The 18,613-nt window shown below is 35.6% G+C and overlaps 1 protein-coding gene across 2 annotated transcripts in view; it reads right to left on the bottom strand.

The window, feature by feature from the left end:
* The window catches only part of TMEM131 (transmembrane protein 131), a 211,733-nt gene that overhangs the window by 74,672 nt on the left and 118,448 nt on the right, over nucleotides 1-18,613 (bottom strand). For both annotated transcript variants that reach the window (XM_063077862.1, XM_063077861.1), the window contains exons 6-8: nucleotides 6,512-6,628; nucleotides 4,555-4,677; nucleotides 781-861 (exon numbers count right to left, since the gene is read on the bottom strand). In XM_063077862.1, coding sequence (XP_062933932.1) covers nucleotides 781-861; nucleotides 4,555-4,677; nucleotides 6,512-6,628 — 321 coding nt within the window. The remainder of the gene's footprint in view (nucleotides 1-780; nucleotides 862-4,554; nucleotides 4,678-6,511; nucleotides 6,629-18,613) is intronic.

Below are 18,613 nucleotides of genomic sequence, written 5' to 3'. Positions count from 1 at the left end.
AATAAAGAAACTTTGACCCTAGAACTTATTCACAGTGGTAAAGTCAGTATGTCTCCAATTACAGACAAGCAGCGAATTGAGAAACCTTGGTACAAGAACCGCATTTACACATCTGCCTTTCCCCTCTTGGATTAGAGCATGGCAGACAACATTTTAAAAAACTCTCATACAGCAAGAACCTTTATAAATCAGGTAGCTCCTACACATTCTTCAATTTGCCGGTGTTCTCCAGGAGAAAGTCGTTCTCTAAGCATTGATACAAATTGTTGTTAAATATTCAATATTAAAGGTGGATGCAAATCATCTAAGAATTTAAAATCTTCTAGGACATCACAGGGCTTGATTAGGTTCTTTCCACAAAACTCATCTCCTCTATCAACAGTGAGTCTGAATGTACAATTCTTTACCTTCAAAAATATAATAAATCCTTCCCACAGTTTTTTTTTAATGTAAAATACATCATAAATGATCAGATTCAGAGATAACTTTACCAATATAATTCTGAGAAATAAGAGTTGAAATCACTTCCTTTCCACACAGTGGGCTAAAGAGCTTGACAATTTTGGTCATTGCTCTTTCCAAGTACTACTGCATATACTGCTCCTTCACTCTCATCCAATTTTAAAATATTTTTGATATAAATTTAATGTTAAGACAGACAACAGTTAAAGAAAAGTCACCCGTATTTCTTCAGGCAATAAGGAGTTAGGTATCTGTGTATTTTAGAAAATAATTGGTTTCATGTCAGCACACGCAAAAGAAAACTTTGTTACCACTCACCCACAGTTTTCTGGTACCTCCTTGTTGCCCTGTTGGGAGCTCTAGGTGAAGGTCTCCTCCACTAGAGTACATTTCTACAACCTGGGACACAAGAGCACATGACGGTTAAGTTCAAAATCATATATTCTTAATGCAAGTGACTTGCTGTTGCAGAGAAGTAAGTATGACAGCTTCAGTGTTTATCAGAAAAAATCTAAAAACATTTACACAGTTATAAATGTAGGGTAAGTATCATGTCATATCACTAAATTCAATGCCCCATATTGGCAAGCAATAGTGGTATTTTTAATTAAAATATGGTGACTTTGAAAATTGAACTTAGAAATGGTGTAGTTGTTTCATAGACTAGATTTTAGAAAGCAACAGGACATTTATTTTTACTTTTTCTAAAGGAAAGAATTTATGGAAGTTATTAAGTTTTAGAAATACAAATTTTGTATTTCTTATAATAATACAAGTGCTTCTTTATTCACACTTTTATAACAAGACCTAGCAGCAGATCCAATAACTACCATAATCGTGAAATAGCGAAGAGCATAAATACTACTATGATATATGCAACAATTCTAATGCAGTATGAAAATGTTCAGGTTCTACTGGTAGCAACATCCCTCTCTGCCCCCTCTGATTCCCAGGCAATAACTGACCTGCTCGCTATCACTATAGATTAGTCTGTATTTTCTAGTTTTATGTAAATAGAATAATACAACATGTACTTGTGTCTGGGTTCTTTTACTCAGTGCAATTATATTGAGATCCATCAGGTTGTTGTATGTATTAATAGTTCATTTCTTTTCTATGTTATTACTATACTGCAGTTTTTAAAGCCATTCACTTATTGGTGCGCATTTGGCTCATTTCCAGTGTTTTGCCACTAAGGATAAAGCTGCTGTGGACACTGAGTACAAGTTTTGGTGTGAACATCTGCTTTTCTTTCTCTTGGGTAAATACCTAGGAACAGAATGGGTCATATGGCAGGAGACTTTCCTACTTTCACTTGTTTTATCACAAAAAGTCCTCCAAGAGTGAATAAAAAAGGACAAAGCCAGAAAAATGGGAATACTTTAGTATAAGCTTAAAGGTTTTTGTGTTTGTTTTCTTTTTTATGGTGTGTGTTGCTGTGAATGTAATGTATTTAGCAAAGGCTGATGAGTTAAGATCTTCTGTGAGTATTATTACTTGCCTCCCAATTTATTACAGTGCTCTTCTATATACTTACTGTATTAATAGTAATAGCACCTTAACTGATGGGGTAACTGTAAAACTTTTTTGTGAAAAACTAGAAAACATCACATATTATTTCATATAATCTTTCAAGGTATCAAGGAAACAAGCATAATAACAATGTTTGGAAACAGATGATTAAAAGGTAGACTACTGACAACAGGGAAAATGAATAAGGAAGTGAAGACAGAAAAAGTCTAAATTACAAAATCAAAGGAAAAATTACATTAAAATTAGAAACCTGACACATTCCTAATTTTTAGTCCAGTGCTGTTTGGCCTAATTTTGTATAGTTTGGGGGGGGGGGGGGAGCCAAACAATATACACAGAATTTATGTTTAAAAAAAAAAAAAAAATCCCCACAAAAAATATTTATGGTTGTGAGCCCACATATATGCCTGAAGATGCACAGAAAAAAGATCTGAAATGACACATGCCAAAATGATATGAGCGGTATCTATGAGGAAGAGCTTGGGATTGGAGCTGTGCTATCCATACAACAGCTACCAGCTACATGTGGTTATTTCAATTTAAATTAATTGAAATAAAATTAAATGTTCAGTTCTTCAGCCACCAATTCAAGTGCTCAACAGTCACATGTAGCTAGTGGCTATCATAGCGGACAGAGCAGATACAGAACTTTTCCACCACCACAGAAAGTTCTGCTGGACAGCGCTGGATTGCAAAGCAGGAAGTTCAAGAGGGTTTTTGCTTCACTCATGTTTGAATTGTTAATTTTTTTTTCAGGGAGAACATAACTCATGGGTTTGCCTTGTATAATGAACAAATGAGATACATTTTCTTGCTTTATAATATTTTCTTAAATTTAAGGAGAAGACTAGTGACATAAAACATTCTATGACCATCAGGTTAAGAGTATCTTCCAGGTGAACAATCCATATTGATTCTAAAAAGGCAACTTTGGTTTTCCATTTGTTTCTTGTGTGCTAGTAAAAAGTCCATTATGATAAATCTTAAATTAAAATACTGTAACCGGAAAAAGGCTAGATAAATTGAATTCAAAGAGATAACTGTTCTGGATAATAGCTTGCTAACTCCAAGACTGAGGAGAAAAGGCACAGACTGTAAGGCTACTTAAACAATTGTAGATTGACCGATATCTGCTGAGTCCTGTAAGCTCCATCCTTCCACACCATAGTAAGCTTCTCAGTCTGTGATCGGGCAACTATGAAGAGACTGTCTCTGGGGCACTCTGTAATACCCCCTGCTACAGCAGTGTGGGGCAACTCATATAGCAGGGTCTGACAGAACCAGAGGACAAGGTTTTATATTTTTTGACTGAAAATAGTCAAGGAGCGAAAGCAGCAAGAATTTATGAGGTTTCTGTATAGATTTGTAATAAAAGTTAACCAGAACAGGGAAAATACACCATTACCTAAAGTGGCAAAAGAATATAAATTACAGAGTGCTGATGACAAGGAAATACTTGTCACCTGTAAAAGCAGGGCACAAGAGCATTTTCCTTTTTTGTGATGAAGATATCTAACTAAAAAAATTAAAACTGGGGCAGAGTATTTTTGTTAGTAGCTATCCTCACCCAATGTCAGCCAAGTGTTAGGGACAGACTTCTTTCTTGTTGCTTTAAGCTTATATTTCCGAAGGCCTTTCATTATTCAGGATCTGAAAATCCCCTTGTTCCTCCTCATTTCCCTTTCATTGTTTATAAACATTTATAGGGGGTTCTAGGATGACAAAAGCTATTTTAGTTGCCAAAACCCTGTACTTACCACAAAATACATTTTTTTTCCTCCACCTGTCATTTTGGAGCTACTGTTAAGCCCTGCAGTGTTGGTCCTAAAGAACTCTGGGGCCCTGGGCGTGGATATTATTGACTACTCTGAAAAGCATCCACATCTCCTTCTAATACAGAAGACACCACTAGAAGCTACAGTGCTGCACATGTCATACGACTATAGTTGAAAGTCACTGGGATGCAGGGTGAGGACTTTAGGAAATCTCTGAAGGAGTAACACTAGCCACTCCCACTATGGAAGAGACAAGGAGCTAATGAGGAGGAATTTCAAATTTGTAAACAATGACTACTAAAAGATTAGGTAAGATAAGGAGTTAACTATTTTAAATAAAAAATAAGTTTGCTTTTAATCATGATTCTATATTACCCTTTCCCTGGGCTTTAATTTCCAAGATGTCATCATCAAAAATTTATTATTACCAGAAATAAACAGGAACTATTAAAAAATTTTTTATACTGGGCCAGAAAGAGCTTACAGGCAAGTAAAAAAGGTAGCTAAAAAACCCTCTTCCTTAATTAAATGCAGAGCTGCCTGAACTATCACACCCGAGAAGCCACAGTTGTTTAAAAGTGATTCTAAAGACTGAAAATCCAGACTGCTGTATTCCAAAATTCAGACCACAGCCAGATGTACTAAAAGTAATACCCCTCTTTAATACATCCATAAAAGCCTATTATTTTAAATAGCCTTGGAAACTGTAACAAACTGAGATTTCATGCTAAGCAGTAATTCCCACCAAAACAAAGCACATTCAAAGTCACCATCATAAACTCACCTGTAAAGGCTCACTGTGAGGGTTGTGTATGTTTATTATTGGTGAGAAACTGCTGTTCACAGGAACTCTGGCCCCAAGGAATGGCCTCAATCGATATGGATTTGGAATTCCAACACCAAATACCTGTTTCAAAGCAGAAAAACATGCAATTTGAGTTGCTTTTATAACTAACATTTTTATAATTATAACTCATTGATCTAGGGAGACTGGTGAATCTAATTTAGATGGAAAAATATTAACAATCCCTTTAAAGAAAATACATATGCAGTTTCTATATTTGTCTACATACTCATATTTATTATGCGCATTTAGAATGATTCCTATAATATACTGGAAATCGAAACAATAGTAGTCCTTCATGAAGCTATAGAAAAGACAAAAGAAGAACCTTTTGACAGGGAGTCAAAATATTTCCCTACTCTAACCATGAGAAGATGGATCTATGGCCCAGACACCCTCTCAAATGTCAAGCCCAGCCCGAGGTCTTTCCCACATGGGAAGGTCCTAGGCTGACTAAACAGGGTGAGCCAGTCATTCAAATGACAAATATTTATTAAGTGTCTATGATGTTCTAGGCATAAACATGCAGTAGTGAACAAGACAGATAATGTGCCTACTCTCATGAAACTCGCATTCTAGTATCAGGGACAGACTAGACACCAATAAAAACATTAAAAGAAACCCCTCTGGCTACAGAGCAAATAATGGACTGTGGCAGGGGATGGGAAGAGTGGAAGGCAGTTAGACAGCTACTCTGTAATCCAGTGAGAGGTGACGGTGGCTTGGAAGAGAGCAGTAGTAGTGGAGAGGAGAGAAGTGAACAGACTCAGATGTATTCAGGAAGAAGACTTGGTGAAAGACTAGACGTGGAGAGGTAAAGACGACAGTCGGCCACTTGGGCTCACCTTCAGAACAACCTGACCACGGCCTTTAGATAGTCCATACTGGCTGTGACCACCTAGGTTTGCTGGGGGATGTCTCTGTAGGGCAATGACCTTCATTCTTATGACAGTCTTTTCATTTACTCAACAAATTTATGTTAAACGGGTATCATCTACATATTTATATAACAATAGGGTTATTTATTTATTTTCAAAATATATAAAGTTTTCTGGACACCTAAGAGGAACTGTTAAAAAAAAAAAGCATAAAAACTGTAAAGTAAGGTATGAGCTAAGTAAGGATTTAAAAGATTGAGTTCCATGGCAGCATAACACAGTGGTTAAGATTTGGGTTTTCATAGTTACAAAGACACAGGTTTGAGTCCCTGATTAACAACTTACTAGTAAGCATAATTTGGGCAAATAATTGAACCTTTCTAAACTTCAACTTCCTTACCTAAAAAAGAAATGAGAATAAAGTATCTATAACACAGGCAGAAGAGTGAATATAGTGCCAGACAAATATAAGCAATTATTCTTCTTAACAATCTTGATAAACTTGATATACAAAAATCTTGATTCACAAATAGAATAGTGCTGATATACAACATTTACTACATATTCCTATAAACATTTTCTTTAATAACTTAAAGAGTCTACACAAAAGTTTATTTAAAAAAATCTACACAATGATACTAAAGAAAAAATCTACACAATGATACTAAAAGTCATGTATATTTCAATTCTGAGACTATTATCATGTATGCTTCGTAAGTGTGTAAAAAGTAAAAATGTTTTAAAAATTTAGAAGACAGTATGAAAACATGTTTTACTATTCTTTTGCCAACTGGTCTTACATTAACATTTTAGCTGTAGCTTCATAATCACTTGTTCACAGTCTGATTTGAATAGGGATATTCACAGAAAGTGCAAAAGTCCTCTGAGTAAGTATAAATGCTCTGACATTCTCTATTATCCCCTGCGTTTCTGAAGCGAGTTCTAAAAACCTGTCACATAAGACAGAGATAACGATTATATTTTATAAAATAAACAAAAGTTTTAATTCTGGTTCTTACCTGATAAGTAAATACCCCATGATTAGATGTGTTAATAAATAAAGTATTTTCTACATTTCCCACTACTCTTGCAAGAAAAACTACATCAAATGATGTATTTCCTCCTGGAAGAATTTTCTGAAAGAGAAAAGCAATAAATAAAGTTAAATTGTTAACAAAAAATCAGATCATGCTGACCAAAATTAGATGGCTAAAGTTCTCTAAAATAATTATCTTATGATTATTTCCATCAACTAGCTTTTCTTTCCTTTGAAAAAGCTTTAAAATAGCCAAACTATTGTGCAATGGAAAATAATAAAAAAGATTCATATTGCATGTCTACAGTCACATTACCAACTATCAGCCTAAAGCCCTGTACAACAGATGGCTTCTTTAGATTCTGTTCATTCAACAGTCAGCTGGCTGGAATGAAGTGCCTAGCTATAGGCTGTTCTATGAAGACAGTCAAGTCAGAGTTGAGCCAAAGCTGAGCTTTTTATGTAGATCTACTACTATACTACTAAGCAGCAACTTGTATTATTCCAAAGAATAATCCCAGACCTCAGTCTCTCGATCTCTGCCATCCATCCACACAAGGTGCAAAACGTCCCAGCAACTTAAATTAGGAAAGAGGGCAGGGTGAAAACATGTGCAGGAACTCACTCCTGCTATCTTGTGCAGATGGAAAAAAACACTGTAGTCAGTGAAATAAAATTTTATTACAAGACAGTAGGGGCTGTTCCATAAAGTTTGAGACTAGGATTGCAGCTCTCCCTGCAAGGAAGACTTAAAAAGCATTTTAATATGTAAAGTCATCAACCTCTTTTATTCTGCCTCTAGGGCTAGAACTCTAAAATGCTACCCAAATTATAGCTCAAAATACATGGCTTTGAGACTCTGGACTTTACCTTAGGATGAAGAAACCTGAAAAAAGTATTTCACATGCATTATTAATAACAACAAAAAGAGCAGAGAAATTTACAAAATCACAACCTTCCTTGAGCCCATCACAGAGTTTGTTTATCGACCAGCCCCAAATCTAAGGAAAGACAAGTACCTCCAAGGAGAGATGGAATGTGAGTACTGGCTCACCCATGGCAGAAAATGGGAAGAAGATGAGGCCACCATACAGGAGGGTAAAAAGAATTCACCTACATTTTTTACACATTGCTAAAGGCCAACTGTGGGCTAGCATGACAGTATAGACCCCTGGAAGCCGTAGACAGTAGGAGAAATTCATACCTGAGCCAGAAATCAATAATAGACATCTGACAAATCCCCAAATAGCTTGAAATTAAATAACACAATTCTAAATAACCTACTGGTCAAATAAGTAGTTGCAAGATAAATTATAAAATGTTTCGAGTTGATTGGAAATAAAAACACAACATATCAAAATCTGTGGGCTATATAGTTAAAGCAATACTTGGAGGGAAATTTACAGCATTACACATTTATTTTGAATAGAAATGTCTTGATCAATAATCTTTGTTTTTGGCTTTGAGAAACTAGAAAAAGAGTAACTAAACTGAAAGCAAGCAAAAAGAAGAATAGTAAAGACAAGAGCAAAAATTAATGAAACAGAAAACAGAAAATAGCAAAAAAAATCAATAAAACTAAAGCTGATGTTTCAAAAAGGTCCATAAAATGGATAAAACTGTACACAAAATAATTGTGAATAAAAGGGGAGAAGACAAAAATATAAGGAACTAAAAGGTCAACATCATTATGTACCCTTTACACATAAAAAGGATGGTAAATGAATATTATAAACAACTCTATGTCTATAAATTCTATCCCCATAAATTTAATAACTAGAAGAAATGGACACATTCTCTGACAATCTGCCAAATCTGACACAGTCTGCCAAAGCTCACTCAAAATGAAATAGATAACCAGAATAGTCCTATACCCAATTAAAAAAAAAAAATTTCTGGTTAAAAACCTTCCCACAACAAAAAGTGTGAGCCCAGATGATTTCACTGGTAGAATGGTAAAATTCTCTACCAACCACTTAAGAAAGAAAGAATACCTATTCTACATAAACTTTCCAGAACACCGAAGAGGAGAGAAGATTCCCACCTCATTTTGAGTCTAGCATTACTCCAATACAAAGACCATACAAAAATTTGACAAGAAACTATAAGCCAATATCCCTCATAAACACAGACATACAATAATCTACAAAGTAGTGGCAAACTGAATCCAGGCAATTTATAAAAAGGATAATACATCATGACCAAGTGGTTTTTATTTTAGGAATGTAATTCTAGTTCAATAATCAAAAATCAAATCAACATAATTCAGTTGTTGACAGACTAAAGAAGAAAAATGATATGGTCATTTCAGCAGAGGCAAATAATAATTTGAAAAAATTTAATATCCATTTATGACTAAAAGTCTCAGTAAACTAGGTCAATAGAAGAGAACTCCCTCAACCTGATAAAGAGCATCTATTAAAACCCTAGAGCAACCATATTTAATGGAGAATGACTGAATACTTTTCCTCCAAAATTTGGAACAAAGCAAGGATGTCTGCTCTTATGACAGCTATTCAACATTGTATTGGAAGTACCAGCCAGCGCAGTGAGGCAAGAAAATGAAATAAAAGGTATACACATTAGTGCAAAAGAAAAATATGCTTTTATGCATAGAAAACACGGCTTTCTCTACAGAGAATCCCAAAAAAATATCTACAAAAATGTTCCTAGAACTAATAAAAGAACTAAGAAAAGTCACAAGAATCAACATCAATATATAATGATCAACTCTATTTCCATACACTGGCAAGGAACAACTGGAATTCTAATTTTTTTTTTAATCACTGATTTTAACTTATTTATTTTTAAAAGAAAAATGTAAAAAATAATATTAATAAAATTACATTTATTTTTTAAAGAAAATGTAATTTTATTAATATTATTTTTTACATTCTAGGATGTTAATGCAGAGCAGCTGGGAGGGAGGGGAAGAGGGGAAAGGGGATGGAAATGTGATGGAATTAGGAGGAAGGAGGAGGGGCAGGACTGAGGCCTGTGGCACCCCCCCCCATTCCCACAGGGGAGATGGGCTGGGGGGGGCTTCCAGTGGTGGCTTGGTCATTGCTGGGCTGGGTGCAGATGTCAGGGGGATGTGGCAAAAGTCCTCACCCCCCACTGTCCCAGCTCAGGAACCCAGGGTGCTTCCTGCAGTGGCTCGGTGGTCATCACTGGGCTGGTTGCACGTCAGTGGGGTGTGGCCAAGGCCCTTGGCCCTCCACCGCCCTGGCTCAGGAGAGCCAGGGGTGCTTCCTGTGGCGGCTCAGTGGTCATTGCTGGGCTGACTGCAGGTGTCGGGGGGCATGGCCAAGGCCCTCAACACCCCACCACCCCATCTTGGGAGAGGCTGGGGCATGGAATTCTAATTTTCAAAAAAGTAAAAATTACAAAAACATGCACACAAAGGAATATTGAGGTATAAATATAACATGCAAGTTCTATAAGCTGAAAACCATAAAACATTGCTGAAAGTAATCAAAGATGACAAATGGAGAGAAATACTGTATTCATAGATTAGAAGACTCAATATTTTTAAGATGTTAATTCTCCCCAAATTGATGTATATATCCAATGCAATTCCAATCAAAATTTCAGTCTAAGGAGAAAAAAACTAAATGCAATGTGAAATAGGATCCTAAAACAGAAAAAGTACATTGATAGAAAAACTGATGAAATTCATATATGAGGTATATTAGTCTGTTTCTGTTGCTTGTAACAAAATACTTGGAACTGAGTAACTTATAAGAAAATTAAATTTATTGCTTATAGTTTTGGAGACTGGGAAGTCCAAAGTCCATGGAATACATTTTGTGAAGGCCTTGGTGGTGACCCCAGTGACCCAAGAGTCTCACATGGCAGAAAATGCAGAGCAGAGAGAGACACTAACTTCCTCATTCACTCTCCTTTTTTTTTTTTGTCTTCTTGTGACCGGTAAGGGGATCGCAACCCTTGGTGTGGTTTCGCCCGCACCGCGCTCAGCCAGTGAGCGCACTGGCCATTCCTATATAGGATCCGAACCCACGGTGGGAGCGCCGCTGCGCTCCCAAGCGCTGCACTCTCCCGAGTGCGCCACGGGGCCGGCCCATTCATCACTCTCCTTTTAAAGCCCTCCAAACAATGCCCACGATCACCATTTTTAATCCATTCACTACAGCATGGTCCTGCAATCTAAGCACCTCTTCAAGCTCCACCTTTCAATTACCATAATAGGATTTCTCATCCTCAACAGTTACAGTGGGAATTAAACTTCTAATATATGAACTTTGGGGACACAATTCAATCAATCCACAGCATGAGAGTACTTCAAAAAGTTCATGGAAAAATTCATATTATCTTTTAATTCTATTTTTCCACATACTTTTTGAAGTACATTCATTAAGTTCTTTAGTTAATACTATTGTACCAATGTTAATTGCCTGGTTTGATAATTGTACTGATTATGTAAGATCTTAACATTAGGAGAAACTGAGTGAGGGATATATGGAGACTATCTGTAGTTTTCTGTACATTTAAACTTAATTCAAAATAACATTATAAAAAATTTCAGCAGGATTTAAAAAAAAAAAAAAGAAATTGGCAAGCTGATTCTAAAATTTAGATGACAAGGAAAGGGAATAAGAAGAGCCAAAATGATTCTGAAAAAGAAAAACAAAATTGGAGAACTCACAATATCTGATTCTAAGATTTACTAAAGTATAAAGCCACAGTAATCAAGACAGCATGGTATTGGTGAAAGGATAGTTATTCCAGTGTCTGTTAGATACATATTAGAGCATAATGAAGAGTCCAAAAACAGACCCACACATAAAAGGTCAACTGATTTTCAATAAGAATACAGTGAGATTTCAACGAGAAAGGACAGTCTTTCTAACCAATGGTGCAGGAACAACTTGGTTTCCATATGCAAACAAAACAACCCTCAATCCATAGCTCATACCATAAACAAACATTAATTAAAAATGAACTGTAGACCTAAATGTAAAATCTAAAACTATTACTTGCAGAAGTAAAACTGGAGAAAATCTTTGTGACCTTGGGTTAGGTAAAGAGTTTTTAGTTACAACTCCAAAAGCATGACCCATAAAAGAAAAATTTGATTAATTGTACTTCATGAAAATTAAAAATTTCTGCTCCTTGAAAGATTCTATAAAGAGAATGAAAAGACATGCTACAAACTGGGAAAAATGATTTGCAAATCACATATCTGATAAAGGACTTGTAAAGAGAATATATAAAGAATTCTCAAGAAATAAATAAGAAAACAAACAACCTGATTAAAAAACAGGGAAAAGATTTAAGCAGACACTTTGCCAAAGAAAATATATGGATGACAGATAAGCAAATGAAAAGATGCTCGACATCCTTGTATAGAACTAACACCATACACCTATTTCAATGACTAAAAATCAAAACAAAAAACCCAAACCTGATAATACCCAGTGCTAATAAGGATGTGGAGCAACTGAAACTCTATTACATTTCTGGTGGGAATATAAAATGGTATACAGTCATTATGAAAAACCTTTAAACATATTCTCAGCATAAGACTCAGCAATCCCTTACTCTAGTTAGAATGGCTATTATCAAAAAGAAAAAAAGAAAACAAGTGTTGGTGAGGATGTGGAGAAAAGGGAACATTTGCACACTGTTGGTGGGAGTGTAAACCAGCACTGCAATTATGGGAAACAGTATTGAGGTTCCTCAAAAAATTAAAAATAGAACTACCGTTTGATCCAGCAATCCCACTACCAGGTATATACCCAAAGGAAATGAAGTCAGTGTGTCAAAGAGATACATGCACTCCCATGTTTATTGCAGCACAATTTACAATAGCCAAGATGTGGAATCAGTCTAAGTGTCCAGCAACAAACAGAGAGACAAAAAAATATGGTATATACACATAATGGAATACTATTCAGCCATCAAAAAGAATGAAATCCTGTCACTTGCAGCAACATGGATGGACTTGGAAGACATTATGTTAAGTGAAGTAAGCCAGGCACAGAAAGACAAATACCATATGACCTCATTCATTTGTGGAATTAAAAAATAAATAAATAAAATTTAAAAAGTTGATATTACAGAGGCAGAGAGTAGAACAAGGGTTACCACGGACTAAAGAGGGGAGAAATAAAATTTAAAAAGTTGATATTACAGAGGCAGAGAGTAGAACAAGGGTTACCACGGACTAAAGAGGGGAGTGCAGGGAGGGAAAACAGGGAGAGGTTGGTCAACAGGCACAAAATTCAATTAGATAGGAGGAATAAATTCTGATGTTCTATTGCACAGTAGGGTAACTATGGTTAAGAGTTAAGTTTTGTATCTCACATAATAGCTAGGGGAGAGGCATTTAAATGTTTTCGCCACAATGAAATGATAAATGCATGAGGTCACTGATACATTAACTATAACCTGATCATTATACAACATGTACCCTAGAAGTATGTGTAATTACAATGTGCCGATTAAAACTTAAAAAAGAAAGACCCAGCAATCCCACTCCTAAGTATTTACCTAAGAGAAATGAAAATTTATGCTCACATGAAAATCTACATGTAAATGTTTTTAGTGGCTTTATTTATAATAACTCCAAACTGGAAACAACCTGCAAGTCTTCAACTGATGAATGGATAAACTATGATACTGCCACTGAGTGAAATACTACTCTGCAATGAAGCAGTATATACCTAACTACAAAGACCAATATAAAAAGTTATATACTACATGGTTCCATTTATATAACCTTCTAGGCTACACACAATGACTTGAGTTGACTGAGTTACTGATTATATGACTTTATGGTTTTATCAAAACTCAGAAATATACACTAAAAGGGTGAATTTTATTGCAAGTATACTGTAATTAAAAATAAATACATATTATATATATATTTACTTAAAATAGTAATACACATATATTTAAATTTTACTGTTTATATTCCTTGCAGACTCACTCAAAACAGTATTTTAGCCTGGAACTTAAAAAAAACAAACAAACCCCCCCCCCCCCAAAACACAAAGGTCTCGGTTTGCATGTTTCCTTGGTACGAGGACAAATAATTGAATGTTTAGGTTTAACTCTTGGAGGGCAAGAATAAACTAAAATCTACTTTAAGATAATAAAACCTCTAAACGAAATGGGTAACATTATTGAGTTCAGGCAGTCCATCCACACTTTTCACCATCACGAACTTAATCCACAGAGTCACACTGCCGGCCACCCTTTTATCACCTTCACAACTCCTCTGACAGTCCTGATACCTAGGGACACAGAGGGGAATCTCAGACAATCTGAAAAAATAATGTCATCAACCCATCTAAGATGCCAGTGCCTGTAATACAGATGTTTTGTACCATATCAAGACAAAGAGGGGAAAAAAACGTTAAAAAATGCAGAGCTAATAAGAGACCTTCATGTAAAAGTAGGCAATGAGGATAACAAAACCCTGACACACAGAAAGGGGCAGTAAAGAAAACCTGTATGGCTCATTCTGGTCACTGCATGGAGGGAGGAAAACTAATTTACTCTCAAAATTTGAACTATATATCAGTGCTCATGCAGGTATGTAGTCTGAATACCTATCAGCAGTCCAAAACAACCTCAAGCAGAAAATTTAATGTTTAGTTGGTAGTGCTGAGACATTAGTTCCAGTCATTCTCTTGGAAAAAAATGCAATTTTAGTCCAGGCTGACAGTAGCTGTTCAAGTGCCCTTGATTGTAAGACGTGTCCTAATTGCAGAGATGTAAAAATGTGAAAAAAAAAATTTTTGCATTGATGAATATGACGTTCCTATTTGAGAACAGTTCTGGTGTCAATGAAGATATTCACAAGGTTTGTGCCTACTACAGGGAAATTTATCCAGAGGCAAATGTTTTCCTTTAAAATTTTTACAAGAACTTAATTTTACTTAAGAAATGTACATACTTAAATAATACCCTTTTAATGCCTATCTAAATTCCAAAAAGTAAGAGAAATTACCATGGAATGCTTAATTCTTAGTATAGCTTTCTGCCACTTTAGAACTGGACATCAAGTATGTAGTTGATGGGTAGAAGGCCTGAGTTTCTAGTCTTGCCACTAAGAAACTGGAATTTGGGCTCTGTCCCTGGGTCTTTTACTCCTTTGGTGATCTCATCCACATCCATGACTTCAAATCTTCACCAGTGACTCCTAAAATTCTAATTCCAGTCCAGTCCTCTCCTCATGAACCAAACTCAAACACTAACTGCCTACTTGGCATCTCCACTGGATGTCTAGGAGACATCTCAAATCTAACATGTCCAAAACTGAACTGTTAACCGCACTTCAGAACTTGCTCTACCTCCAGCCTTCTCCATCTCAGTTGATAGCAACTCTGTCCTTCTAGTTACCCAGGATTAAAAACTCTAGTCAACCTTGACCTTGCTCTTTCTCTCAATGCCACTCTAAGAAATCCTGCTGACTATATCTTCAAAATATATCCCCAACCCAACCCCTTTCTTCATCTTTTCCATAAATCACTCTGCTCAGGGAAATTATTTTCTTCCCTGGAGTATTACAATAGCCAGTGTGACTGGTGTCCCTGATTCTCTCCTTGCCCTTCTTCTATATTTGATAAACAGTGGTCCTTTTAAAACATAAGCTACCATTTTCATTCTTCTGTTCAAAACCCTTTGGTGGCTTCCCATTTCCATCAGGATAAAAGCCAAGCTCATACCACGGCTTGTAAGGCCCTTCCCAACACCCACTCCCCTTACTCCTCCTCCCACCCTTGCTCACTCTGGTCTAGCACACTGTCCTCTTTGCAAGCCAGGCCTGCTTTCACATCCTGGTCCTTTGCACTGCCTGGGTGTGTTCCACTTTCCTCCATATGGTCCTCCTACCTCACCTCCTTCAAGTCTTTGTTCAAACTTCCCCTTCTGAATGAAGCCCATCCTGATCATCCTATTGAAAACTGGACCGCCCTTCCCAGCGCACTCCTCATCCCTTTATCTTACACTCTTCTTTTTCCCAGTTCTTATCATCTTCTAAGACCTCATACAATCCATTTATTTATTATGCTTGCTTTCCCTCTGTTGCTGATGTCACCCAAACCCCCCACCCAAACCCCCCACATGTATCATGAGTAAAGAATCTCTGCTGTTCACTGAAAAATCCAAAGTGCCTGGCACTTAGTAGGCACTCAATAAATATTTGTTAAATTAATTAATTACTTATCTCCACATAGGTGGCAAAGCTTTTTTAATTTATATTTTCCTATATGTTTTAAATTGTAAAAGTAATAAGTGCTTATTTTACTTATTGATACAGTGCAAAGATAACTGAAGAAAAAGTTAATACCCCCAAACCTCCTCCATTCTCATCCTTCTGAGATTATCCAGTTAACCTGGTGTATTTATCTGCACCTTACTCTGGCTCTTATCACCATACCCAAATATACACGGATTTTTTTGGCTTTTTATAAAAATGGTATTACATTCTATTCTACGATAAGCTTTTCTTATATATTAACATATCATATACTATATATTATTCCAGATCAACAGATATAGATCTATTTCATTCTTCTTATTATCTGTATAACATTCCACACTGTTGCTACATCACATTTTGTTCAATTCCTAATAACATGCATGGATATCAGAGTTTAACCTAAAATGGCTGAATGTCCAGACTTCTACATATAATTAAAAATAATCACTAATATTCATTAATGACCTTCAACTCAGGGGAAGAGATTATTGTTTATTACCTTAAACATATCAAAATAAGTGGACAAAATTACAAGTAGATATGAAGAATAAGTTCTGGCTAACTAGAGCTAATAATACTTATTGTATATAGCTAGAAAAGAGGATCCTGACCATAATCACCACAAAGAAAAGATAAATGTTTAGGTGATCAATATACTATGTACCCTAAACAATATATGCATGCATTGAAACAATACGTTGTACTCCACAAATATGTACAATTAATAATAAATTAAAATAAAAAAGAAAGAAAAAATACAGTTATGTAAAACTTGGCCTTTTAAACAATAATTAAACAATAATTATTCTTTTCTATATTTCCTACTGGTTAGTTAACATACAAATATCAGCTAATAACTGAAAACTTTATGAGTTACAGAAAATGTTTTATTGTCAAAGAGACAAGATCTGACCAGGAATTCTGAGAATGACAAAGGCAATTAGAGTTAGGGTAAACATACAGAAAGATTTTGCTCTCCTGGACACAAGAAACCCTTTCATTTCTCCCCAAAGGCTCTTATCATAGGCATACAAGTGAAGCGGAGGGAAATGAGGTTATTTCTTCCCCAAAGCTCATTCCATCTCTTTCCTCCACTACTTGAGCTTCTGGAGTCAATGTCTTACTGTAGGGGAAAAGATGAAAAGCAAAAAGAAGGAAAAAAAAAAAAAAGGCAAGAGACGACAGCACAGATCCCCTGTGAAGCTAAACGTAGACCATCTAAATGTAGATTTTGACAGGTGTAATTATTATTATTGCTTAATTCCATCTCCTGACAACAGAAAACACAGATTGTTTTTTAACTTGTTCTTCGATTACACACACCTTTAGTTTATCTTTTGAAGAATTTTCAGAAAAACTATTCTCTTTGCATAGGTTCACGTATAGAAATAGGTTGGCGGGGCGTGCGGTGTCTAGTTCAGAAATGTCAAATTTGTGTCAAAAAAGCTTATGTGGTTTGGTCCACACTATCTGTCTTTTGAAAACTGAATACATTTTCAGTGTATAAAAATTGGGAGATACATACAAATTCTTATTTCTGACTTTTCTTGGAAAATCAGCAGAACTGCACATGGACTTAAACTCCCACATGGCAAACACTGGCTGGGGCAAGGTGGGGCTGATCCCTTTGGGTGGGCCACATGCTCTCCAGGGCACCCCTCATTCTAGTTGGCTTGATTCCCTCATTTACATTGTGTACCTAGCCCAATAAGAATCTGGGTTTGTAACTCCTGGTCTAGTCTCTGTGTTGTGATAGCAGTAAAAAAGTAAAAATCCTGGCTTTTAACCCAAGTGAAGCATAGCGTATTTGGAAACAACAAACTATTGCTTGAATTAGCAAAGTAAGTTAACAAGTTAAAAATAAAAAGTGTAGTGCAGCTGTGAACTATTTTTGAACTGCTTCCATTTTTACTTCACTATTTTTTGCCCTTTAACCTGATGTGTCTCTGCACATTGGCAATGCCTGAATAAATGCATCTCTCTATATAGGCTGTAACGTATATGTATGCCACTAGCAGTAGAATAATATGATAAAAATCACTGAGAAGGCTAGTGGAGCACTGAGACCCTCACCTGGGCTCTTGCCACTAACTGCATCACTGGAGCAAACTCTTCTGGGGCTCAGCTCTTCATCTGTATACACAGGTCTCCCCCAGCATTAGACTTCTATTATTTGAGACCATTAGCACATTTATAAAAATTGTGAAAATATCTTTTAGGTAACAACAAAGAATAACTCAAGGAAGGAATATTTTCTATGACTACCACAAAAAAATTAAAATTTTTATTACCAAAAGTCAATATGCTGGCTAATCAATTCTTTGTTTATAAAATACCTTTAAACAACAACAACAAAAAAGCCAAAATTATGTCTTTTTTTTTTTTTAACTCTAGAAACCGCTAGCTAACAACAACATGATGAAGCAGAATTTTAGACAGGAAAAATGTGAAAATCTAAACAATTGCTATAAAATTAATATACCAACCGATATCTTGTATGCGTCAAAAAAAGTTACTTCTTTGTTATTTATTCATATCCTTTCAAAGGTCAAAACCCTTGCTAGAAGAAATTAGGTTCCACTCATTTACTTCCTTCTGATTATTTGCTATTTTACCAATTATATTGGAAACCTATATATTAAAGCTTAATATCTCTCTCAAATTCAAAATTTACATAAATACAATTTTTTTGTTCAGAAAAAAGTTTTTCCTTTTTAATAACAAGTTCACACACTACCTACAAAAATTATAAGTAAAATTTTAATAGATACTTGTGGTAGGCAGAACCCTAAAATGTCCCCCAAGATTTCCTGCCCTAATCTCTGTGATTATTTATATTACACAGTAAAAGGG

This window comes from Cynocephalus volans, chromosome 14 (genome assembly GCF_027409185.1).
Source record: "Cynocephalus volans isolate mCynVol1 chromosome 14, mCynVol1.pri, whole genome shotgun sequence".
Taxonomy (NCBI): domain Eukaryota; kingdom Metazoa; phylum Chordata; class Mammalia; order Dermoptera; family Cynocephalidae; genus Cynocephalus; species Cynocephalus volans.
This window is presented reverse-complemented; position numbering and strand designations above follow the sequence as displayed.